The 27,287-nt window shown below is 38.6% G+C and overlaps 1 protein-coding gene and 1 pseudogene across 3 annotated transcripts in view; one reads left to right on the top strand and one right to left on the bottom strand.

Annotated features, from left to right (window-relative positions):
* The window catches only part of FRMPD4 (FERM and PDZ domain containing 4), a 571,680-nt gene that overhangs the window by 63,184 nt on the left and 481,209 nt on the right, over positions 1 to 27,287 (bottom strand). For all 3 annotated transcript variants that reach the window (XM_037731464.1, XM_017508807.1, XM_017508806.1), the window contains exon 5: positions 405 to 450. In XM_037731464.1, coding sequence (XP_037587392.1) covers positions 405 to 450 — 46 coding nt within the window. The remainder of the gene's footprint in view (positions 1 to 404; positions 451 to 27,287) is intronic.
* On the top strand, positions 21,627 to 21,724 carry LOC119468251 (annotated as a pseudogene).

Below are 27,287 nucleotides of genomic sequence, written 5' to 3'. Positions count from 1 at the left end.
GATTTGCTAAACTATCCAGTTCTCTACCAAATTATTTAGATGGGGTTAAGAATAACAATTGTGCATCGACCTCCTAAAATTAGATAGTCTCATGAAATTTGAGTTTCTAAAGCTGGAAACCATAAGGTCTTGAGTTTGGTGTCATTTCTAGATGTGACTGTTGCATAGGACTGGAACAGCTGGTTGTCTTTCAAGAACTTTAGAAAATGTTTTACTTCCTTTTCTCTTCAGTGAATGACTTTGCTAACACGGAGTGTAAAGTACAGTCAAGATTTTTGAACCCATATTGTGAGTGCATGCTGTTTTTCTCTGCTGTTGTTCATCGTCATGGTTTTCCTGGAGTAGGCAGAAGAAACAAGAAGGCTGAGAACATTAAGTGGCACTTTTATTCACCAAACACTTACAGGGTAAGGCTGAATGACAGTCAGGAGTATCGATTCTTTGCAGCTTCTGTAAGAGAGAAAAACAAACATATTTATGATATGCACTGAGCTCGGACTCTAACCAGTAAGAGTTTTCTTTCAAAACAAAATGTGTGATACATTAGTGTGAATGTTCCCTGGACTCCCAGGGTACAGTAAATCAAATAGCTCAGATGCAGGCATTCAGACCACACAAAAAGCCAAAATCAAGTGTTTCCTGAATTTAACAAACTGCACAATTGAACGCTTCCTAGCAAGTTTACGTTGGGCAATATTATCTGTGCTGCCAAACAGCAGGACCTTAAAATAAAACCCAGAAAGGGAACAACAGTTTTAGAAGCATCAACTAAGTCTCTACATTTTTTGCTGCTCTCAGAATTGTTTCTCCCCTTCTGATTGTCCTTTAGCCAATTTTTCTTTGCTGCTTAAAAATTTCTCTGTAGTTTTCTGTCAGAGGAAGAGATTTTAAAAAATCTTTATCAATTCATGGAACATCATTACCTCTCAGGATCAGCATCCTGAAAGAGAAATGTTATTGTAGGTTTCTTATAAAGAAGTAGCATCCCAGCAAACATCATTTCCCATACTGTGTGACTTAGTAAGTCCCTGGTCATAATACTAGGACCCTGGGATGATTAATATTTCAGACAGGCACCAGTTGGGAAATATTACTCACAATAGGCTGTACTTCATGGCTAAAAGCAGAACAATGTAACATAATGGTTTATCTAATTCCCTCCAAGTAACTCAAACCTTTGAGGAAAAATCATATTATGGATTATAATAGTTTTTCTTTCTTCCCTTCTTTGTTCCTTTTTAAATCATGACTAGGAGAAAGGTCAGTTGCCATTTTGATAAAGAAGAGCTGACTTTTTCTACTTTAGGTTGCAATTAATTACCTGCTTTTCTGATTTATTGCCCAAATGAGTAAGGGGAAGATCTTTTGCAAGCCTGTTCCCTTGAAGAAGCCACTGCAAATCACATTTCTAGCACTAACTGATTTGTGGCTCAGCTGACTCACTCTGGCTGGGCTGGACCATATAGTAGAAAGTAGGGTAGAGAAAGAGAGGAGTCAAGAGGGCAGGGAAAGAAGTAAGATAAATAAAACTCCAGGAAGACTCAGAACATTTAGGATAATGGTGCTATGGTGCAGGAAGGTAGTACAGTGCTGATGGTGACCCATCTGCTCCCACAAATTCCCTGTCACCCAGGCTGGCAGGAAGCCCAATGACTGCAGTAGACAGAGCAATAGTGCCATCAAATGAGAATTCACTGGATAAGATGAAGGATCTGCATTGCTGGTGGGAGTATACACATGTGTAGCACTTTGGAGGAGCAATTTAGCTTCAATAGGTCAACTTCAGTGTCATGAACACCATGACTCAGCCAGTCCACTCTGGTTTTATATCATAAAGAAAAAATCTACTGCTAGCCTTTAAGGGGAGGGGGAAGAGGATGCTCCTTGCAGCAGAACATGTGGGTGTGAAGTGTTGGAGGCAAATTGGGTGCCCATGTCCAGGATAATAGATATGAAGCAAATATGTGGAAAGCAACACAAACAGAAGCAAAGCACTATTTCTTAGTTTTTGTTCAAGTTTCCCTCATTCACAGGCAACAAGAGACACTTACCAGATCAGAAATGCTCTATAACCTCACTGACCAAAGAATGTGTCAGTGTGGCAGCCATATTAGTGGAACTATCTGCCATACCTGCCTTGTCCTGTCTAAGTCTGCTCCCAGAGCCCTCAGGAGCAGGCAATGTGCCCTGGGAACTCATTCTCTGCACCCAGCTCATTGGACCTGAATGTTGGAATGAACCAATCAGATTTCCCCTCTCCATAATCAGAACTAGGAGACACAGAGACTAAAAGTTGAGAGCCAAGTCACATTCATGACTGAGCACCAGAGTCAAGATACAGATGCCAGTAATCCCCTGAACAGGCCTGGTTTCCACCATTCCTGAGCGCTGGTTGTTCACCATTTTGCTAGAAATAAAATCATTCACATAAACGATCTCAGCATGGTATCTATCATCATTCTGAGAAAAAGCTTTACTTTTGTTTTCTTTCATCTTAAGTACATAATCATCACCTGCCAGAAAAGAAGAATTAACTCCATAGCACTTCAGATCCCTTAGGATTCCTAACTCAAGCCTAGGCAGAAAGAAAGATGGAAGCCATATGTGTTCATATGTTCCAGAATGCTAAGATGGACTGAGACAGAATCAGCTGAGGCTCAATGCCAATATATGCCAATCACTCCCACATGCCAAAGAAGGGTGCTGCAGGATTTTCAAAGAAGGTGTTGAAGACCAGAGTTTGGAACCCTTACCCCTGACTCATCTTGGGATCTGACTCGTGTCTTCATTACAAACTGAAAAAAAGGCAACAGGGAGAGGCTATCAGAAGCAGTACGTGCTCAAAGAGCAGAGGCTACGTTTGTGCAATTACTACCCTTACACTGAGGCAGGCCCAAAGTGTGAGACTCTCGGAAGATGCAGTAGAAACACTGGCCTTGGACGTCCTGATCCACCGAGCTACTTTGAGGGATAAGGGGGCCTTTGCAGAAATATATAGAAGCCAAGGAACATTAGGCATAGCCAGCCCTTGGTTTCTGCCTGACTCAAGGGGGCTGCAACTGGAGTAACTCAGCAAAGAAATCTTCCAGGAATCCATGCAAGCAACCACAAGAAAAGAGTCCACCACCATCATCTTCCACGGACAGAAGAAGCTAATGCTGGATTACACTGGTGCCAATCAAGTGAAAAATGTCTTGCTTTTTACCTCACCATCTTGGCCTCATTTCAATCCGGAAGGAGCTAACACTAGGGCAGAATGCTGGGGCAGTAGAGAAAACATTGACAATGCCCCTTAACCCACTGCAGGCTTCCCACACCTGAAGTGGGCACAAGGGAGCAATTTTGTGGAGTTGGGAGTTTTGACTGTTACATGACAAACGTTGCAATTACAGATTACAAATTGTGATTACAAGTATACAAGTGACTAGAGAACTTTTCTGAACCTGATCAATATGTTTATGGGAACTGCCTGAGATTTTGTTGAGGGCTAAGGAAGAACTGGCCCTGGGGAGCTGTTATAAATGGGCAATGGGGGAAAGAACATAGTTGACTTATGACTGTACCCTCCAAGACCTGCTTGATCTACTTATTCTCATTTTCTCTTTATTTAAATTGGCTTGATTAGATCATATTCTTTGAGTCCAAACACCCTTTGACTAAGACAGGGAGGCTTAGAATCTTGAGAAGAAACAATAAAACAGTAAACAAGAGAATAAGGGATAAGTGTCAGACAAAAAACTGTAAAGCGATAGGGTAGGTGGGAGAATGACTAGGCCCATAAGGCTGTGGGACAAATGCTAATTTTCTCTAGAGCAATGCTCAGTGGCACTGAATTTATTTGTTCACTTCTGGAAAGGGAAGCTGATATGCACAGCTTCAGCGCAGTAGCTGTTAGGAGCAGACAAGGCCCTCGAGAAGGACTCTTGTTAGTCATCCTTGATGCTAATAAGCATAGACCCTGTATTCACTTCCTATTGCTGCTATAACAAATTACCACAAACTTAGTGGCTTAAACATGATGTAAACGTACTATCTTAAATTTCTGGAAGTCAGAAGTCTCTAATTAGTTTTGCTGGGCTAAAATCAAGGTGTCAGCTGGTCTGCACTCATTCTGGGGCCGTTTTCAATTTCTAGAGGCTGCCTGTATTCCTTGGCTCATGGTCCCTTCCTTCATCTTCAAAACCAGCAGTAGCATCTTCAAATCTCTCCTTGACTTTCACTTCCTCTTTCATTTATAAGGACCTAGTGATTATATTGGGCCCACCTGGATAATCCAAGATAATCAACTCATCTCTGACTTAATCATATCTGAAAAGAAATTCACAGACTATGGAAATTAGAATGAGGAGATCTGTCAGGGGATCATTACTCTGTCGACCACAGACATTAGCTTTATCAGTTATCTAGTGCTGCATAACAAATTCCCACAAAGATAGTGATTTAAATCAATATTACTTATTATCTCACAGTTCATGTGAGTTAGAAATATGAGCATGGCTTAGCTTGGTCATCTTTTTCATGTCCTCTCTTGAGGCCGCAATGTTTTGGCCAGGGCTGGGGTCCCATATAAGAGCTTGATTGGGAAGGATTCACTTCTAAGCTCACTTCAGTGGTTTTTGGCATGATGAAAATCCCCTTTAGGCTGTTATACTAAGGGTCTCAGTTCCTTGTGGGTAGTTGGCTTGAGGCCACTCTCAGTTCCTTGCCATGTGGGTCTCCTCATCTTGCCAATGAGGCAACTTGCTTCATCATAGCCAACAAGGGAGGGAGTCTGCTGGCATGATGAAAGCTACAAACTTATGTAACATAATGATGGATGTGACATCCCATCACCTTTACCAACTTTAGTGGTTAGAAGCAAGTCACAAGCCCCACCCAAACTAAAAGGGAGGGGAATACACAAATCTATGAATATAAGGGGCAGGGATCATTGGGGCCCATCTTATATTTTGTCTGCCACAAAAATAAAGACAGACTTCTAGCCTAGTAATCCATATGTATCTTAAAAGTAGTTTCCATTCATGACTTAACCTTATGCAGAATTTTTTCTGTCAATAAATTCTGGAAGAAGCACTGCTCAGCACACAATTTGAAAATGGGAACTATTTTTCAAAATATATTGATTTTATTTAACGTCTTTACATCTATAGTAATGCTCTGTAAATTACCTGAAACATAATCTAGATTGACTTTAATTTTACTATTTAATGAATAAATGAAGTTGTCTGAATTGAAATAAAATATTCCAATATGTTATTTATCATCAGGACTAGGGACATGCTTCTCTTCTCTTTTTTTCTTGTCTATAATTCTGTAATTACAACCTGCCAAACAAGAAAAATTAACTCTACAATGTTTTGGATCCCTTAAAATTCCTAACCCAAAAATCCTAGGAGAAACAAAACAAAACAATAATCTACACCATTTAAAAATAGCCTCAACAGAATGATTAGAATTAGGAGTGGAATATGAGATATTCAAGCCATCAAAGTAATTTCTTTCTGGGATGGCCTAAAACAGCTAGAGACCATTAAAAATCCAGTTATAACTAAATTTAGATAACTCTTATTTCATAATAAATTCCACATAAATTTTCTGCTTTTGAAGAGTAATTTCAAATTGCTGTGACAATGTTTTCTGAATAGTTGAGATTGTGAAAAACATCATTTTCATCCCTAAATCACAGTGCTGATCTCTGTAGGGGAATACAGTCTATCCTACCCTAAACCACTCCTGTCAAACTTGCCTTCAATTTCTCTCTCTTCATTTCTTTGACAATGGTCTCTTCTTATCCTTTTTTGATGGAGAGTCCCTTGAAACATGTTTGGGATACCCAGCATCAATGGCTTTAGACCATGCTTTGGCATTTTATCCCATTTTATGACTTCATTGGATGTCATCTGATGCAGCAACCTCCTGTTAAGTGAGGAAGAAGTCCAGCTTCCAATGAGGTAGATTTTCCAGTATTACAATCTCGCTAAACAATGAAGCTAAGGCTGGTGTTCTCTGTTTTTTAGAGCAGCATAGTTTGACATCTTTCTTCCACTGCCTTTCTCATTTTATATTAATATTTATATGATTTTAAAATTACAATATATAATAATATTTGCATATGCTAGTGTGTATTTTCTTTCTAGACTAACTTAAATAGATCTCTCATCAACTGAGACACTGATACTAATTTAACAGTCATGGGCATTGAGATTTCCTCAGAAATTGGGGAAACCAAACAAAACAAAAATCAAATAACAAAGATATATAGGAAGATATTTCATGTCAGAATTTGAGAGTCTTGCTTTAGAAACATTAAGTCCAAACAAGTTCACTGTACTATTTTAAACTTCAAAAGCTGAAGTTAATAATCAATCTGTGAAGGCTGCAATGTTAGGCTTTTAAAAAGCAAATGAAGAGGTAATTTGGGATTATATATGAAAGCATTTTATAAACAGTGAAATAACATTCTAATGTAACTTCTTGAAAGATGGATGTGCAGTATTTTTATTTAGAAAGACAGGCATTAAGGTGCAGTGAAAGGGTGTTGAACTCTCACTTCATAGGTATACACACACACACACACACACACACACACACAGGATTCTTTCTTCTTCCTGTACTTAAAGGTTCTTCAAAGAGGTGGGAAAACAATTCTTAGTTATTTCTTGTCTACTGCTAGGTTTTGAATTTGTTTGCTCTTGTTTCTCTAGTTCTTTTAATCGTGATGTTAGGGTTGCAATTTTAGATCTTTCCCACTTTCTCCTGTGGGCATTTAGTGCTATAAATTTCCCTCTAAACACTGCTTTAGCTGTGTCACAAAGATTCTGGTACATTGTGTCTTTGTTCTCATTTGTTTCAAAGAATTTATTTATTTCTGCCTTAATTTCTTTATTTACCCAGTAGTCATTCAGGAGCAGGTTGTTCAGTTTCCATGTAGTTGTGCGGTTTTGAGTGAGTTTCTTAATCCTGAGTTCTAATTTGATTGCACTGTGGTCTGAGAGACTGATTTCCATTCATTTGCATTTGCTGAGGAGTGTTTTACTTCCAATTGTGTGGTCAATTTTAGAATAAGTACAATGTGGTGCTGAGAAGAATGTATATTCTGTTGATTGGGGGTGGAGAGTTCTGTAGCTACCTATTGGGTCCACTTGGTCCAGAGCTGAGTTGAAGTCCTGAATATCCTTGTTAATTTTCTGTCTTGTTGACCTGTCTAATATTGAAAGTGGGGTGTTAAAATCTCCAACTCATATTGTGTGAGAGTCTATGTCTCTTTGTAGGTCTCTAAGAACTTGCTTTATGAATCTGAGTGCTCCTATATTGGGTGCATATATATATTTAGGATAGTTAGCTCTTCTTGTTGCATTGATCCCTTTATCATTATGTAATGCCCTTTTTTTCTTTTCATCTTTGTTGGTTTAAAGTCTGTTTTATCAGAGACCAGGACTGCACACCCTGCTTTTTTTTTTTTTTTTTTTTTTTTTTTTTTTTTTTTTTTTTTTTNTTTGCTTTCTATTTCCTTCATAAATATTCCTCCATCCCTTTATTTTGAGCCATGTGAGTTTTTGCATGTGAGATAGGTCTCCTGAATACAGCACACTAATAGGTCTTGCCTTTTCATCCAATTTGCCACTCTGTGTCTTTTAATTGGGGCATTTAGCCTGTTTACATTTAAGATTAATATTGTTATGTGTGAATTTGATCCTGTCATTATGATGCTAGCTGGTTATCTTGCCTGTTAGTTGATGTGGTTTCTTCATAGTGTCAACGGTCTTTACAATTTGGTATGTTTTTGTTGTGGCTGGTACCAGGTTTTCCTTTCCATATTTAGTGCTTCCTTCAAGAGCAGGCCTGCTGGTGACAAAATCTATCAGCATTTGCTTGTCTGTAAAGGATTTTATTTCTCCTTCGCTTATGAAGCTTAGTTTGGCTGGATATAAAATTACGGGTTGAAAATTCTTTTAAAAATGTTGAATATTGGCCCCAACTCTCTTTTGGCTCATAGGGTTTCAGAGCAGAACTGAAGGAGACAGAGACATGAAAAACTCTTCAAAAAAATCTATGAATCCAGGAGCTGCTTTTTTGCAAATATTAACAAAATGGATAGACCACTAGTCAGACTAATAAAGAAGAAAAGAGAGAAAAATCAAACAGACACAATAAAAAAAAAGATAAAGGGGATATCACCACTGATCTCACAGAAATACAAACTACCATCAGATAAGACTATAAACACCTCTGTACAAATAAACTAGAAAATCTAGAAGAAATGGATAAATTCCTGGACACATACACACTCCTAAGATGAAACAAGGAAGGAGTCAAATCCCTGAATAGACCAACAACAAGTTCTGAAATTGAGGCAGTAATTAATAGCCTACCAGCCAAAAAAAAGCCCATGACCAGATGGATTCACAGCCGAATTCTACCAGAGGTGCAAAGAGGAGCTGGTACTATTCTTTCTGAAACTACTTTAAACAATAGAAAAAGAGGGACTCCTCCCTAACTCATTTTATGAGGCTAGCATCATTCTGATACCAAAACATGGCAGAGACACAACAACAAAAAAAGAAAATTTCAGGCCAATATCCCTGGTGAATATTGTTGCAAAAATCCTCAATAAAATACTGGCAAACTGAATCCAGCAGCACATCAAAAAGTTTATCCACCATGATCAAGTCAGCTTCATCCCAGGGATGCAAGGCTGGTTCAACATATGCAAATAAATAAATGTAATCCATCACATAAACAGAACCAATGACAAAAACCCATGATTATCTCAATAGATGCAGAAAAGGCCTTTGTTAAATTTCAACACTGCTTCATGCTAAAAACTCTCAATAAATTAAGTATTGATGGAACGTATGTCAAAATAATAAGAGCTATTTATTACAAACCCACAGCCAATATCATACTGAATGGGCAAAAGCTGGAAACACTCCCTTTGAAAACCGGCACAAGACAAGCATGCCCTCTCTTACCATTCCTATTCAACATAGTATTGGAAGTTCTGGCCAGGGCAATCAGTCAAGAGAAAGAAATAAAGTGTATTCAAATAGGAGGAGAGGAAGTCAAACTATCTCTGTTTGCAGATGACATGACTGTACATTTAGAAAACCTCATCATCTCAGCCTAAAAATCTCCTTAAGCTGATAAGCAACTTCAGCAAAGCCTCAGGATACAAAAGCAATGTGCAAAAATCACAGGCTTTCCTATACACTAATAATAGACAAACAGAGAACTGAATCATGAGTGAACACCCATTCACAATTGCTACAAAGAGAATAAAATACCTAGCAATACAACTTACAAGGAGTGTGAAGGACCTCCTAAAGGAGAACTACAAACCACTGCTCAAGGAAATAAGAGAGGACACAAAGAAATAGTAAAACATTTCATGCTCATGGGTAGAAAGACTCAATATTGTGAAAATGGCAATACTGTCTAAAGTGATTTACAGATTCAATGCTATCCCTATCAAGCTACCATTGACTTTCTTCACAGGATTAGAAAAAAACTACCTTAAATTTCATATGGAACTAAAAAAGAGCCCATATAGCCAAGACAATCCTAAGCAAAAAGAACAAAGCTGGAGGCATCACACTGCCTGACTTCAAACTATACTATAAGACTACAGTAACCAAAACAGCATGGTACTGGTACCAAAACAGATATATGGACAAATGGAACAGAACACAGACCTCAGAAATAACACCACATCTCTAAAACCATCTGATCTTTGGCAAACCTGACAAAAACAAGCAATGGGGAAAGGATTCCCTATTTAATAAACGGTGTTGGGAAAACTGGCTAGCCATATGCAGAGAACTGAAACTGGACCCCTCTCTTATGCCTTATACAAAAATTAACTCAAGATGGATTAAAGACTAAAATGTAAGACCTAAAACCATAACCCTGGAAGAAAACCTAGGCAATACCATTCAGGACATAGGCATGGGCAAAGACTTCATAAGTAAAACACCAAAAGCAATGGCAACAAAAGCCAAAATTGACAAATGGGATCTAATTAAACTAAAGAGCTTCTGCACAGCAACAGAAACTATCAGAGTGAACAGGCAACCTACGGAATGGGAGAAAGATTTTACAATCTATTCACCTGATAAAAGGCTAATATCCAGAATCTGCAAGGAACTTAAACAAATGTGTAAGAAAAAAACAAACGACCCCATCAAAAAGTGAGTGAAGGATATGAACAGACACTTCTCAAAAGAAGACATTTATTCCGCCAACAAACATATGAAGATAAGCTCATCACCACTGGTCATTAGAGATTTCTCAAATCAAAACCACAATGAGATACCGTCTGACACTTTTTGTTTCTTCAAAAAGTCAGGAAACAAAAGATGCTAGAGAAGATGTGGGGAAGTAGGAACACTTTTATACTGTTGGTAGGTGTGTAAATTAGTTCAACCATTGTGGAAGACAGTATAGCAATTCCTCAGGGATCTAGAACCAGAATACCATTTGAGCCAGCAATGCCATTACTGGCTATTTATCCAAAGGATTATAAATCATTCTACTATAAAGATACATGCACATGTATGTATACTGCAGCACTGTTTACAATAGCAAAGACTTAGAACCAACCCAACTATGCATCAGTGATAGACTAGATAAAGAAAATGTGGCACATATACACCATGGAATACCATGCAGCAATAGAAAAGGATGAGTTCATGTTCTTTGCAGGGACATGGATGGAGCTGGAAACCATCATTCTCAGCAACTAACACAGGAACAGAAAACCAAACACTACATATTCTCAGTCATAAGTGTAGCGTTAAACAATGAGAACACATGGGCACAGGGAAGGGAACATCACACACTGAGGCCTGACAGGGATTAGGGGGTTATGGGAAGGATAGCATTAGGAGAAATACCTAATGTAGATGATGGGTTGATGTGTGCAGAATAACACCATGGCACGTGTATACCTATGTAACAAACCTGCATGTTCTGCACATGTATTGCAGAACTTAAAGTATAATAGTAAAACAAAAGCTAAAAAAGAAAAAGAAAAAGAAAACAATTCTTTTCTGCAAGCTAGTGCATCTCAGTCCTTAAACTCTCTGCTGGTGGACAGCCACAGTTTATAAAAATAAGAACTGATTAACAGTGCTTTTCCAATGATCTTTGCTCAGAAGTGCCTTTCCTCAATCCCAGGGTATTTTGTGATGAAGCCACTTGCTTGCCTTTTATTTTCTCTTCCCACCTAAACCTGGAGATGTAAAAAGAACACGAATAATTTTCAGATTTGATAACAAGCCATAAAGTAGCATTAGCCTAGTCAATTGCCAGCAAAGCTGAAGGAAGGAGTGCTGCCCTTCATTTTCAGAAAAGTTGCCATAGGACTGCACTTGAAATGGGGGTTTATTGCTGTATCTCGTTGACCTCTGCAACACTCTGAAGAGAGATTATAATTATCCACGGAATTAATTCCTAACAGGCACTGAAGCCATTAACTGGAGAGAATGGAAATGTCCAGCAAATGACCAAGCATTCAGAAAAGGTCAACATATTACAGTTAATTGTAATCTGTCATGGACTATATGAAGCATTTACACTCTGCTCATTGCTGCTGAAACTTGCTTCTACCCTGATACTTGCAAAGAAGAGGAATGGGACTGTCATTTCTAAGTCATGTTCAGGGAATGCTATGGAAGAAAATGGGCATACTGAAGCCACCATAGTCATCAGGGCAACAGAAACACAGAGGAGATGAATTAAAGAGTCCACTTGTCCAGGAGCATTGGACTTGGCTTCTACCAATTCTACAGACATTGTTTCTCCCACTACCATTTTCAACCTTGAGTGAAAGGTTATACTGCTGATCAAAAAGACTACCAGCTTGGTAGCCAAAGGGAGAGTGAAAAGAACTTAAAAAATGATCCTTATTAAGCAATATGTTTAAGACTTTATCCTCAAAAACTGGATAATTGTATTGCTCATCTTTTTTTGTCTATGATATTAGGGATACAAAGATGACCTTCAAGTAGCCACACCTTCTAATATTTACACTTCTGTCTAGTCTCCTTCTCTTGAATCTGGACTAGTCTTGTGACTCACTTTTAACAGAATATTGTAGAGATAGCACTACATGACTTCTGGGCCTTGGTCAGAAGAATCCTAGAAGCCTTATAATATCCACATGGATATCTTGGAATGCTCACTTTGAGGAAAGCCAGCTACCATGTTAGAAGTCCAACAACCCTGTGACCACCATATTGTATAGAAATCATCCATGTGGAGAAGTAATGTGGAGAGAGGGAGAAATGCCTGGCCAGCCTTCACTATGTCAGCTGTTCAAGTCCAGGCAACAACATATGACAAAAGAAGCCATCTTGGATGTCTACCCAATCAAGCCTTCAGATGGCTTCAGCCACAGCTGCTGTTTAACTGCAGCTACATGAAAGACTCCAGTGAGAACCATCTGGATGAGTTCAATCAACCCACAGAACCATGAGATGAGAGATAATCAATTATTATATTATTACACTGAGCCATTATATTTATTAGGTTGTAATAGATAACTAGAACATCATTTTCCCATAAAGAATTTGAAAACTATGCTTTTAAAGAAACAGGTATTTAAAACAGTCAAATGGTTTTGAAATTTAACATGTCTCCATTATCGAGGAAGACAAAATGTCCAAGCTAATGACTCCGTCAGTGTATTTGTGACCTCCATTAAACCAAAAAACTTGTCTTATACAAACACATGTTGAAGTGTGGAAAAATATTTTCTTACTGCTGAGAGTGGGATTTGCCAATTGCAACAGTAATTATGGACTTGTGGAGAATGGGGTAGAGGGGAAAAAAACAAATTTAGGGGAGAAGAAGACCCAATCAACTGTCTTGGACTAAAAATGCGTCACTACAAGGACTAATTTGGAAGGCACAACTGGTATTGCATTGTCAAGTAAATATTTGAATTGCAGAGAAAGGATTAAAGTACATTGTAATTTTAGGCTTAGAATTAAATCGCTTACATATAACCAATGACTTGAATTTTAAACCTAGGGAGAAACCAGAATTCTCTGCCAAGTTTAATTCACATTTTACTGAATGCATTTAAGGCTTAGGCTGTGATTTTCTTTGTGATGAATATTAGGTCATTATGGTTAAATCTACATCATTGATATAATGATTATCAGAATTAACGTTTGGATGAAATTGCATCATTTCAAACTATTTTATTGTATTTTGTAAACCTTTGCAATAAAATTTCAGGTTTGGCACTTTGAATTTGGAAACTACGGCTAAGAGAGTTTATTTGCATATGTATCTGGTTGTGGTTTGACCTAATTGTTTGTCCATTTAATTCATTTTTTTGCTGAAACAATGTTGTCTCTGGCCTTTGAAATGCTTATTTGACTAATGGATGAAAATAGTAATTCTATGTAAAATTTATAAAAGGCAGCAGCCTTTCATAAGGTAATAGTTAAATTATTTTACACACTTCTTTGATGCTATATAGCTCTGCCTGCATTCATTCCTTCAATAAATATTTATTGAGTATCTAGGACCAGGCATTTGAGCTACATCAGTGATCCTCAGTGAAGAGTGATTTTACTCCATAGGGGGCATTTGGCAATGTCTGAAGACATTTATGGATGTCACAGCTAGGAGAAGTGCTAATGAGTAGAACCCATAGTTGATGCAAAACATCCTACAACACACAGGACCGCCTCCACAACAAAGAATTACTCAGCACAAAATGTCAGTAGTGCTGAGACTGAGGAATCTGGAGCTACAGCAATAAATAAAACCGGCAATAAAACATCTAACCTGGCAGAGCTCACCTTCTAAAGAAGGAAGACATTCAATGAAAAGTAAATAACAAAGATCACCTTATATACAATGTAGCATGCTGAAGATGCCAATGTGGACATTTATGAGTATTGGGAGGTAGGCCACCATGCCATTTTGAATAGGGTGCACAAGTTAAATGTCATTAAGATGTGACAAGTTACCAACAGTGAGTAGGAGGTAAGGTAGTTGGCTAAGCAGCTGTCAAGGGGAGGAACCTCCTGAGCACAGTGGGCTACAGGCAAAGGCCCTAAGGTAGAGCCTGCCAGGGAGGTTTGAATTAGAGCCAGGAGCCCAGCAACTCTGCAAAAGAGTAAGGAGGGATTCTAGGAAGAAAAGTCAGAGAGAAGGCCAGAATCTAGATCATTTGGGGCCTGATGGGCTATTGCAAAAGTCTGGCTTTACCTGTGAGTTTGGAGCAGAGGAATGACAAAATACATGTTTTTAAAAGGTCACTCTGGCCACTAAGCTGAGAATGGATTGCAGGAGGGCAAGGTGGAAGTGTGGGCCCAGTGAAGGGCTAAGGCAGCAATGCAGGCAATAGGTGGCTGCTATCAATAATCATGAGGAGTCATTAAGCAGCAGACTCTTCAATGGCCCTCTAAATGAACCTCGGTTCTGAAGAGCGCTTCTTATAAATACTGTTGGAAGAAACTGACATAGTAAACTGAAAGCACCAAAAGTACTAAAACAGAAAAAAATTGAGGGGGATGTTTTTCTTAAATACTTTGCCATGGATGAACAAAACAGACATCAAGCGAGGGCAGGTCACCATGTTGTGTGCTCTGTTGATGGGCAATCCAGCCATGGTTTAGAACAAATGACATGGTGGTTATTCAGAAGAAGCCAAGGACTTCTTTTATAGTTAGAAATAATAGAGGGCATTTTAACTGGCAGCTCCTTTATTAACATTTCTCAAGCCTTTCCAGGATTGCTATTTTATCCTCATCACCTAGAGTAAGTAAGGCTTCCTTCGTTTATTCCCTTCTTTCCTGCCTCTATGCATGTCCACAGTCCTGGGAACATTTCCCTAAGAGTAAAGATAAGCAGTGACTAGAAACAGGCCAACCCTAAAATCAGGGACAGTGTATAGCATATTTATGAATTTTGGCCCACAGCAATTGTTCTGATGCTTGCCCAAGGAATCTTTATGCTTTTTCCTTTTCAAATGTGTGTCATTACTAGAGGCTGACTTTAAATAATACGACTTCCATTCTTCACCATCTCAGAGGTTTTTCTTCTCTGAATTTGACTGTGGGATTTGTTGCAGGAAGCCCAAGACTTGACCCCATCATGACAGAACCACTTTCCCTTTTTATGACACAAGAAGCACCAGGCCCAATGCTTGTACAACTGGAAAGAACTCCTCTGTCTTTCGGGGTTCATGGGTTTTCAGGGAAAGTGGTGAACACAGGTGTGTGTACTGTGATAATGTACAGGGTAGAGGAGCAAAGACCTAGTTATGTTGTAGTAAGCCCAATTTGGCAGAGGTGGGTTGGAAAAAAGTCTTCTGTTTCTGGAGGCTAGACTTTAAATTTAAGAACCTTCAGTCTAGTAAAGTCTATCTGAAGGCCACAGGTCTTTTTTGTGAGATCCAGAGATTCTGTTAATTAATTACTCAATCACACTTTTTAAGTATAATGAATATACAGAAAAGTACATGAGTGTACTTGAGTGTACAGCTCATTGAAATTTACACACTGAACACAGATATAGTAGGCAGCCACTCAGATGATCCTAAGGGATCTCCACCTTCTGATGCTCAGACTGAGTATAATTCCCTTCCCTTGTGTGTGGGCTGGATTTACTGATTCATTTCTAATAAAGGAAATATGACAGAAGTGGTAAAATGTCATGTCCAAGGTTATGTTTAAAAAAACAACAACTATGGCTTCCATATTGTAGGCTCAGTCTCTCTCACACTCTTGCTCACTTGCTCTGAAGGAAACCAAATACGACATAAGCTGCCCTTTGGAGAGGCCCATACAGCAAAGAACCAAGGGAGGTCCTAGCCAAAAGTCATTAAGAAACTGAGGCCCTCATTCCAACAGCCTGTGAGAAACTGAATCCTGTCAAGAAACACAAGAGTGTGAGAAACTCAATCCTGTCAAGAAACACATGAGTGACCTTGGAAACTGAATCCTGTCAAGAAACACTTGAGTGACCTTGGAAGCCGATCCCTTTTCAGTTGAGCCTCAGTTGAGACCACAGCCCCAGACAACAACTTGACTGCACCTCTGTGAGACGCCTTGAGCCAGAGGCACCCAGCTAAGCTGTACACAGTTTCCTGATCCACAGGAAAGGTGAGATAATAAATGTTTATTGATTTAAGCTCCTAAGTTTTGAAGTAATTTGTTATGTACCAATAGATAATTGTAATCAGGGTCCAAATGAGAAATCAGAACATTACCAGTATCCCAGAAACCTCCTATGCTCCCTTCCAAATATACTTCCCAAGGATAACCACAATTCTGATTTTTAACACCACAGAACAGTATGACCTCATTTGGAACATTATATGAATATAATTGTAAAGTGAAAACCATTTGTTTCTTCTTTCACTCAGAATTGTATTTGAGATTAATCCAAATTGTGATGTGCAGTCAGAGACCATTTATTCTCATTGATGTGTAGTAGCCATTGTGTAGAGGTAACACAATTCATTTATCAATTCTACCATTGATAGACATTTGAGTAGTACAATTTGGGGTTGTTAAATAATAGTGCTGCTATTTATGAACAGTGTTGCATATACCTTTTGGTGAATATATTAAATATGTATCTATTTCTCTTTGGTGTATAGTTAGGAGTGGAATTGGTAGATCAAAGGGTATACATGTGTTCAACCACTGACCCTGTTTTATTTGGCTTTGTCATTCATTGACAATCCTATTACATGTGCATCTCTAATTCTACGAACTCAATTAGTCTTCCTTTACCTTGCTCTTTTACTATTCTTCGTGTCTGACTGAGTTCCTTCTACTGTTAGCTGCTGTAGTAAGTTGCAGTCTATAAACACATGTTCTTGTGTGGATATGAAGATAAATCCTCTTACAGCTGAAAGACATCATGTTGAATAAGCAATCAATTTATGTTTCACAAAGAAGGAATTGGAGAAGAATGTCTTAAAGTAATGTAAAAAGTAGTTAAAGCTTTGTCAGTTGAGTAAGGGGTGCTAAGAAGGTATAAGCATGCCACATTCAACTCAAACTAAGTAGCACAAATTGTATGAAAATTATTGCGAGTCCCAAAGCCCTGGTGTGTAGTTAGTAATAGTCCATAATCAACATGATGAGTTGGAAAAGGAAAGTGGTAATTAATTTCATCTCATTCATTTTGGGCTGCTTCGGCATGCTTCCAGTATGAAAGCTTTCTTTCCATTGTCTTTTTGTTTGCCTTTATCTTCAAGCATGTGTTCTTTGATGAGTTAAATATCAAAATTTCAAACAGCAGTCTCATTGGCCCAGAACATGCAGAGAAGTCTACAGACCTGTGGCTATTTAAGTTCACTAAACATAATAAAGTTAAATCTAGTCCCTCAGTTACACTAGCCACATTTTAAGTGCTTAATAGCCACATGCAGCTAGAAGCTACCATACTCTATCACGACAGCATGATATGTTGGACAATGCTGCCATAGATGCTCATCTGGAGGCACTTTTCCAAAAAGAAACAAGATGACCCTCTTCTAAAATGTTAGCATAATCTCTACCTTAAAGGGGTACAGTTCTGCCAGCTGAATTAAATTGTTGGAATACACACAGGGATATTGATGGTATTCAGGGACGTGAAACCACACTGAACAATCCTCACAGTAGCCATTCTCTAGGGGAAAAAAGATTTTAATAGTTTCTCCCTAAAATAAATATTTTATTTAAAAAAATAATTTGATTTCTAAGGATTTAAAGTACTGCTATTTCAATATTTCCCCAAATGTATTTCCCTGTGCCTGAGTGGGTAGAAAACTGGGAGAAATTTTGAAGAGCAGTAACAACAACAATATAAAAACAAGATTAAGGGTTAATGTGTTCTGAATGCTTACCAAATGCCATACCATGTACTACACATATTACCTGTGTTGTGTGATTCAAGCTTCTTAATATTCCAGTAAAGAAGATAATGTCATTCTTATTTGGAAATTAGAAAACTGAGTTCATATAGATCAATTCAATGTTCTCAGTTCACATTTCAGTAACTGGCAGAATCAGCACATGGATCTGAGCTTTTCTGACTCCAAGGCCTGTATCTTTAATCAGTAAGTTGTTCTGTAGAATTCAGAAATGAGTCTACAAGCACAGAACTTAGAAAGTACCAGGGTGGCATTTTGGCAGTCCTGGTAACACTCTGAAGGTGGTAAACTTCTGTTTCTCATACATATTCATGCTTGCAACATCCCTGTGAAGCAGCGATTCTTAGCCTCATTTTACCTAGAGGATGCTGAACTCAGGGATGCTGAATGATTTTTTTAAAGCCCTACAGCTATTGCATGATAGAGCTTTGACTTCCATCTCATGGACTGTCTATTATATGTCAGATTCACAAAATGGTGTGTATGTATGTGTATGTATGAGTGTGTATGTGTGTATATATATGAGTACATTTATAGAAGAATGAATATACATATTCACATGTTTCTTGTGTCTATTTACATATCTTCTGTATATACTTTTTCATTTCCTTCTTCCCCTTTTTTGCTGATGGAGATGGATATTTCTTTTACCAGTAACACATTGCATTCTTTAAATGGGCAGAATCATGGCTGCTAAATGAGTGCAACCTGCCTATAAATGTAATATATCTGAACAAATGACAAACTGTAAAAGAAGAGAGGAGATAAAAGGCAGAAGAGGTTGCTGTTATCAACAAGGCCATTAAAAGTTCACAGAAGCCAGCATGGTATGGGCAAGGGAGTTAGGAAGAGAGGTTTTATTTTCCTTTTCGCTCCGACATCACTTAACTATGTGATTTTGGGGGCAAATCATATTACACAAGTGGGCTTCATTTTTGTCATCTGGAAGAAGAGGAAGCTTGGATTAAATTAGTGGTTTTTGGCTGGGTGCGGTGACTCATGCCTGTAATCCAGCACTTTGGGAGGCCAAGGCAGGTGAATCACCTGAGGTCAGGAGTTCGAGACCAGCCTGACCAACATGGCGAATCCCCATCTCTACCAAAAATACAAAATTAGCTGGGCATGGTGGCACATGCCTGTAATCCCAGCTACTTGGGAGGCTGAGGCAGTAGAATTGCTTGAACTTGGGAGGTGGTTGCTGTGAGCCGAGATTATGCCATTACACTCCAGCCTGGGCAGCAAGAGCAAAACTCCATCTAAAAAAATAATGTGATTTTCAAATTATGCTCCATGCAACCCTTCTGAGACAGGGATTCTTGTCAGTGGGCAGATCCCTGAATACCCCTGTGTCTTTTCAACCAGAACCCCTCCACTGCTTTATGCACTGAGATCATGGGCTAGGTTTACATAAAATAAAAGGTCATATTACTAAAATAAAATACAATAACAATAGACAAAATGATTACTATGGGTTCAAGTACCAACAGGCCTTAGTCTGCAATTCTAATTCCCTTTGTGAACTTTCATGGTTTCCAGCATCCTCTACTAACCTATAACTTCCTTTGCTCAGTGAAAAGCAAAGATAAAAAAGTTTCATTGGCTTTGGTTGCTTTTTCTATTCTTTATGTTTTAAGAATGACAATAATATTGCTTGCATATTTTTTACTGCAAATTTAGAGTATTTCAATGATAATTACAGCAGCCTGTGAGATAGGTAATACTATTATCCCCATTTTACTGATAAGGAAACAAGGTTCAGAAAGATTAAATCTCTTTTCATAAAGCTACATGGCTAAAAAGTGGTAGAGTGGGGTCCATTCAACTCCAGAACTTACATTTTACCAAGTAGGATATGGTCTGAGCTCTTTAACCTTCCCTGTATTCATGCATTTTTATGTAACTTTTCAATCTCCCACTAGAGCTGAAGTTTACTTGCCTGACTTTAGACTTTGGGCTTGGCCAATGACTTCCTTTGGCCAATGGAAGCTGTGGAAATGACAGTGTACCAGTTCAGAGCCTAATCTTTTAGATGCCTTGTCGCCTGTTCCTGCTTGCTCTCTCCTGCTCCGTATTGCCTTGTGCAGCCCTCTGTTCCAAGGAGGAGGAGAGAAATATGAAATAGATCTGAAACTAATCTGTAGTTTCCTGGCAAGCCCAGTCAAGATCAGCAGAGCTATCCCATCCAGTTTGCAGATGCATGAGAAAGAAACACTTATTTCCAGACACAAAAGGAGAAATATCAAAATATTGAATCTACTTGTATGAAACATCTAGGATAGGCAGATTCACAGAGTTGGAAAGTAGATTAGAGTTTACTGGGGGCTTGGAAAAGGGGAAATGGGGAGTTATTGCTCAATGGATACAGAGTTTCTGTTTGGAGCACTGAAAAAGTTTTAAAAATAGATAAAGGTGATGGTTGCATAATACTGTGAATATAATTAATGGCACTGAATTATACATTTAAAATTGTTAAAATGGAAAACTCTATGTTGTATATATTTTACCACAATGCAAAAAAGAATGTATTCAGTAAGCCACTGAGATCTTGTGATTATTTGTTATGAAGCAACAGCTGACTGATACAGTCCTATCTAATAGCAGGGCAGGTATTATATGGAGAGAAGAATGGAACTTTCATATAAAACTATAAATGAATAAGAGAAGAAGTTGGGGAAGATTCAACATCTAGTCTGCTGAATGAAACCTGTTTATGTTAAAAGTAAATTAGGTAGTGGGCAAAGGAAGAAAATGATTGCTGGGGCAAATAAAAGAGACCATTTGCAAATGGCTCATGCCTTTTCAGGGTCATTCCCATGGGAGGCCCTGTTGATATGGGAAATGTGAGATGACTAGAGAAATTCAGTGAGCTGGAAACATTCTTGAGATTTAAAAATTTTGAAGCCAATACAAATTTGGAATTTGAAAGACTGCAAGAGATTAGAAAGAGACAGGTAGTGTCATCTGCCAAGTTGATGCTGTTAGAAAGAATAGTTCATATTCTGAGTCAAATTTTTAAAAAAAATCACATTCTTACGAAATTCAAATCAATTTGCCTTGACAGTTACTTTCCATTTCCTTTTTGGTTTGGAAGATATTTATGTTTGATTCTGTTCTCTTTCAATGCTCACTTCACCTTCTGTTCAGCAGTCCTGCAGTGCTCTCACAATAAAGGAATTTAATATATTTTTAAACGAAAATTAAACAGAGGGTCAGAGACTGTAATGGAATACATGGCACAATCACAAATGGGAGGTGGCAGTTGAAGCCCTTTTTATAGATGTGCTGAGAGGCTAAAATTGTTCAAGAAATGAGGTGTTAGCTAAATTTCTCAGCAGCAAGCAATGTGACTGCAAAATTGAAATAATGTTAATAATAATAATAATAACAGGCCTGTACAGAGGATTGTTGTAAGGATAAATTATAGATGGGTGAACTGCTTTTAGTGTCTTAGAAGGAAGGTATTATGTAAATTCCAGTTCTTTTTATTATTTTTCCTTGAAGATTGCAAAAAAAAAAAAAAATCCTAGTGGGTGGATGAGAGCAGGGATTGAAGGAGAAAAGGGAGAGAAAATCATTTAAGGATGCAAGAAATAGCTCATTTAAAGTACTTCTTGGCCATTACATTTGCTTCAATAAACTGCCCAGACACGCAGCTACGTAGGATGTGGAGCATTTGTGAGAATGTTTTCTGCTCATGCCCTTGTCCGTGAAGTATCTAGATTTTATATACATTTTGGTGCTCGCTTCGGCAGCACAAATACTAAAATTGGAATGATACAGAGAAGATTAGCATGGCTCCTGTGCATTTTGCTAAGAGAATCATGTCCATCTTGTTGGCATACTTATTGCTATCATTTCCATCATTGTGTTCTGTGTTTTTAGCACACAACAGAGAATACTTTCCCTGGCAATTGTAAATGTCTATTCCCAAGGGCAAGCATTGATGCTGCATGCTCTAAGGGAGTTAGCCTGCAAAGGCCAGTACCTGCAACTGTTATTTTCAACTGAACATTTCAGAAGGCCAGGCTGAATGGCAACTTGTTACAATTTAATAGTGAGAGAAGTTAATTCTTATCTTCCACTCTATGGATATGTTCGACTTTGTCAGGTGAGATAAGAAGCTTACGGTTTTCAATGACACCGATACATAAATTGTTTTTCAAATTCATTCATTCAATAACCATATATGGGGAAAATAATGTTTTAGCAAGAAGTGGAGTGCCTCCTGTCTCCTTTCTTCTGGTCTATTTGGAAGAAAGCTGACCCATCTTGGTGAGGTATTCATGTTGATCACATCACTTCCCTTCTCGAAATACTGTGATGATTTCCAAATGCAACTCAGTTTCAAGTAAGATTTCCAATCATTTTCCCTAGTAGGAAACACCTCCAGTAGCTCTCCACTCACTTCCTCTTATCTTCATGTACACTTCAACTTCAAAGACCACTGGAATTCATTAAACAGATATTTGATGAGTGCCTACTATGCATGGAAGATGGTTTTAGACTCTGTGGATAGACCAGTGAATAAAAGAGAAAATAATCCCTGCCTGTCTGGGGCCACCATTCTATGGAATGACCTGAGACTCAAGGAGCAGAACAAAGGATGCCATAGATGGCTAGAAGTAAGTGTAGACAAGTCCCTCACACTCTCCTGCTTTCTGTTTGCATACTGAAGATGTGGAAACTGAACTGGACCTAAAATTACATGGGTTTCCTCTAGAGACCCAACGTGCTTAGGCTTCAAGTTGATGAGTCCCGCATATCACTTCCTGTGTTTTGTGCAATGTCATTCATCTAGAACTTCCTGCTACCTTTTCTTCAACAAATGGCACCTCAACCTCTTTCCTCAGAACACTGTCCAGTGATCAACCCTTTGAAGTCTTCCCAGATTTGCCCATGTGCCTCCAGGTCTACTGGTGTCCATGGCAACCCTTCAATGTCTACAAACTGCTCTGTAGGGGCAGATGGGTGGAAAGATGGTCTCTCTTTAAAGAAGAGAGAGAATAAATCAGGAGAAGAGATAAACAGGTTGCTTGGCTACCTGAGGTCACATGGCTTAGACTATTTTCATCAGAAGACTACTCTGCACAAGGTTTCAATACAGAGAGGAATAAAGGATGGTCGGGATCTATGGGGGTCAACAAGGACGTTATCAGAGAAATCACCAGTATAAGCAATCATTTACTTCACATCTACTGTATGCTTATCAAGAACTCTTCCGATTATGTTAGGACTTAGGTATTATTATTCCCACTTAGAGATGAAGATACAGAGGCTCCAGAAATTAAAATACTTTGAATTCAGGTGCTAGAAGAAATCCTCGTATCTTCTCATTTACCAAATTTATCCACTCATGCTATAGTGCTATAGTAGTAGGGTCCTTGCTGCAGACTGAGTTGCAGGTTCAACCCTGGGATAGCATCTGGGTCAGGAGGGGCAGGATAAAGTAGGGGGGTAGCACATGAGATGTGGCACACACAGCCCTGAACCATGTCTTCATAAATGGTTGTGTCTGCTATTGTTATTAAATCAATAAAAATTATTAGTAATCAGTAATTATTATCACTAATTGTTGTCTTCAGAGCTCTGAGGGAGAGCATTCCAGAAGATAAGGAGGAGAGGCTAGCTCAGACATGGAGTTGACTCACTTCAAGGACACGTAAAGAACTGCTCCTCTCTCTGTCCTCACACATGCATGCTACATGTCCCCAGAGCTTCTGTCTGAGCCTATCATTCGTAAAGCAGGATCTTGACACTTGTCCAAGTCAGCAGTGCAGTCTCCCAGGATGGAATCTCATCTTATGGGGCTGACAGTCACTGTCTCTCAGACCTCGGTAGGTCACATAACACTGCCTCTTGCCCAGGGTGTGTGCTCCACCCGTACTGGCCTGAGTGAGAGATAATAAGGGAATACTGGGAGCCATTTCACTTCAAGTTATCAGAACTATGCCCACTTGCATTCATTAGTCATCAATAACTCTTCAAGGTAGGTTTTATTATTTCCACTTTTTACATGAGGCTCTCTTCAATGGGAGTAACCATCTTGTTCAAGGCCATACAACTCATTTGAACTAGAGTCAGGAATCCAACCCAGGCTATGTGCACCAACGTCCTTTCCTTCTATCCACAGTAAAGTCATTATCAGTATTCAAATTTCCCATAAAAGGTTTTGCTTTGCTCTATTGGTTCCTTACAGCTGCCCAATAAAGACACATGTTATGTCCATCTTTGGGTTCTGAAGCATGTTCACACATTGTTTCTTTTAATCTCCACAATGACATTACCAGGTAACTATCACTTTCTCTATTTGGTAGTTGATTACACTGAGGCATAGAAAGGCTAAATAATTTACTGACTTCACCTGGCAGGCTAGAATTTGGCAGTTGCAAAGCAGAGCTACTACAAATATCTTGGAAATACAGAACAAGAAGAGAGTGACCCCAACGTGTGAGATATAGCAGGGAAATTGGTGAAGAACCACTGAAAAAGCTGTGTTTGAGCTGGAACTTGATGAATGGGTAAGCACTGGAAAGGAATGCAGTTTCCAGGGGCATTGTAGGTAAAAAGAGGACTACAGGTAGGAATGCATGGGGTCTGCTTAAGGAAAAGTATACCACCAAGTATAATTAAGACACAAGATGAGTGGTCAGTGGCTTTTGGGAGAGAGAAGTCTATGAAGGAAGACTGGAAGGAGTTGGGAAGGACAGCATTGATGAGAATAATTCTAGTGAGAACCACTCTTTAGTAATAGAATAATTACAAAGTTGGGATATTGTGAATTTATGGTGTCAGAGGAGGTTCAGTTATGCAGGTCAAACAGGATGGGGATGTGGCGATTGGGAGTGCTTGGCTGAAAGGGAATGGTCGAGAAGGCACCTAAAGTTGAGGAGATAGAAAAACTAAAAAGGTAAGTTCATCCATGTGGATATTTGAATGCTGATTTTTATCTGGAGTGTGGTAGGGTACTTGGAAGGTGTCAAAGTCTTCAATACAAGTAAGGAATAACATGAAATTCAGAGAAAGTCTGAAGTCATATTGTTGGAGGGCATAAGTAGTTAAAAAAAAAGGAGCAAGTTTGCACTAGGGTGAAAGAATAATGGCTTAGAAATTAATCATGGGAAGCCAGGAGAATGCCAATACTACCCCTTGACCCTGTGATTTAAGTGGCATGAGAAGGACTGAGCCTCCTTTCAACATGGTCACAAAAGAAGGGCAAGGGCTTGGAAAATGGTAAAGAGGTTAAATGTTAAGGTCATTACATTTGCAATAGAGTGAGTGTTCAAGAGGGTGCAGTAGAAACGGTTAGGAATTACAGCAGACAATTTAGGAGCCTTTATTATTTCCACCTGCCTACGGGCTCTCTCTGCCTGCTAAAGTCCACCCTGACCGCACACAGTCAGCTAGAAGTTCTGGAGAATGGCCCCACAGAGAAGTCCTCATTTAGTACCTGACAAGAATTAGAGTATAAATATCTCAACTCCCTCACCACTCAACTGAATAATTCCAAGGCATGTGTTCTACACTGATCCTGGAGTTCCCAAAGAAGATGAAGCTCCAGTTGCCACAGTGGCAATTGGTTTGTTAACTTACATTTTATTGACCGTCTTCCTTCTTGGTCTCACATTGCTAGCATCTAACTGGTATTTCCTGGGATCACCTCCCAGATCAACTATACACACACAAATCCTTGTCTCAGAGTTGGTTTGTGAAGGAACCAAAACTAAGACCAATTAGTCATAGGGAATGCATTAAATCATGGAGAAGGAATAACTGGGTGTCACAGAGAAGCAGGTACCAGAGGAAATCTGTGCCCTGAGGCCTCACGTTTTGAGTGGTTCAAGAATAAGAAGGTGAGATTCAGGTAGAATTAACTAAGGGGAGCCTATGTATAATGTTACCCTGGAGCCAGAAGGAGCTGGGGCTCCCAGGTGTTCCTAGGGGTTAATGGTCATAGCCACTGCCTCCCAATTTACATGTATCAGAATTGGAACAAGACAGAGCTCTACTAGGATTGAACATGTATTTGAATATTAACAATAAGACAGTGGTAAAGACCGTAAACTATTTTTCCAGTTGGTAACTTTCATATACATAGAGGGGAAGAGGAGACAAATGTAAACAGAGAAATGCTATTTTTAACATGCAAGGAATAGAGATAACATCCCTGAAGAAGCTTCAATTCAAAGATGACATTTGTAGAAACCGTTTATAAACAGCTACAGGATGGAATATACCTTCTTACCACAGGTAAAAATTAGGTTAAGGAAGAATAGGTACATAGTTCAAACACAGCTATTTTGAAATGACACCCCAAATCTCAGAAAACCTAGCAGTTCCAATCCTCTCAGAAAGTTGACAGATTTTCAGTGAACCATGATACAATTTTTATTGAGGGAAAGAGGTTAGGGGATTTATACTAAATTTCTGAAGTGTGCCTCCCATGTTTGAATTTAGCTTCAACCTAGAAAAATTATTTATAAATTGATCAATAGTGATATTTTATCCACAGCAAAGCAGAAAGAAATCTTGTTTTCCTGTCTATTGGGAAATACTGCTTTGAAGACGAACTTGGGTCACACTAACCCTGCAACTGAATTGTGAGACCTTTCTGTTTTATATTAATAGGGCTTATTGTCTGCATTTGGGTTGACTGTATAAAAAAGAAAAATGTTTCACTCACAAAAGCTATTAAATTACTACATGAAAAATTATATAAAGATTACTTTTCAAAAGTATATATCCATTGGGGTTAAAAAGAAAGGAAAAGCAAGAAAAACAGAAGTAGTGGAAGAGCTTCCTTCCTACAGAACCCTAGAGCATAGCTTAGACTAATTCCTTATCTATCCTCTAAAATAATAACAGGTTGGAGTTTAACACTACATTTGCCTTTTACTCTTTCTACTTTCAAGGCTATGAAGAACAGGGATGGTGGAGATAGTGATTTCTATTTTTAATGTTCCTGTATTTTTCACTCCTGCCATTAAATGGAAGCTTAATCTCATGTCCAGAGCCAGAGTTCAAAGTTTCAGAATTAAAAAGGGTACGAACCAAAATGCATGCAAAAATCTACTTAAAAATATAAGCAAATTTTTGTCTCTTAAACTAAGTACGTTTTTTCTTGAGTTTCTTTAATGTCCAAGGAAGATTAATCTTCAACTAGGTAAGAGAGGAAAATGTCCTATAGGGAAGTAAGGGGATAAGAAAGGGCAAATAAAAGTTGAGTTAAAGAGTAAGAGTTTAAAAAACTACCTGATGCATAATATTAGATACTATGCATGAAAAGCAGCATGCAATAAGACATAATGAGATCTGAATGAATCATAATACGTTAGAAACAATGGTAAGGGATTAGCAGGTAATATTTAATGGGTAGGAGACTACTACTGTATGAATATTA

This window comes from Cebus imitator, unplaced genomic scaffold, assembly GCF_001604975.1.
Source record: "Cebus imitator isolate Cc_AM_T3 unplaced genomic scaffold, Cebus_imitator-1.0 Scaffold401, whole genome shotgun sequence".
NCBI lineage: Eukaryota > Metazoa > Chordata > Mammalia > Primates > Cebidae > Cebus > Cebus imitator.
Note: the sequence above shows the minus strand (reverse complement) of the source record. Positions and strands in the feature narration are given on the sequence as shown.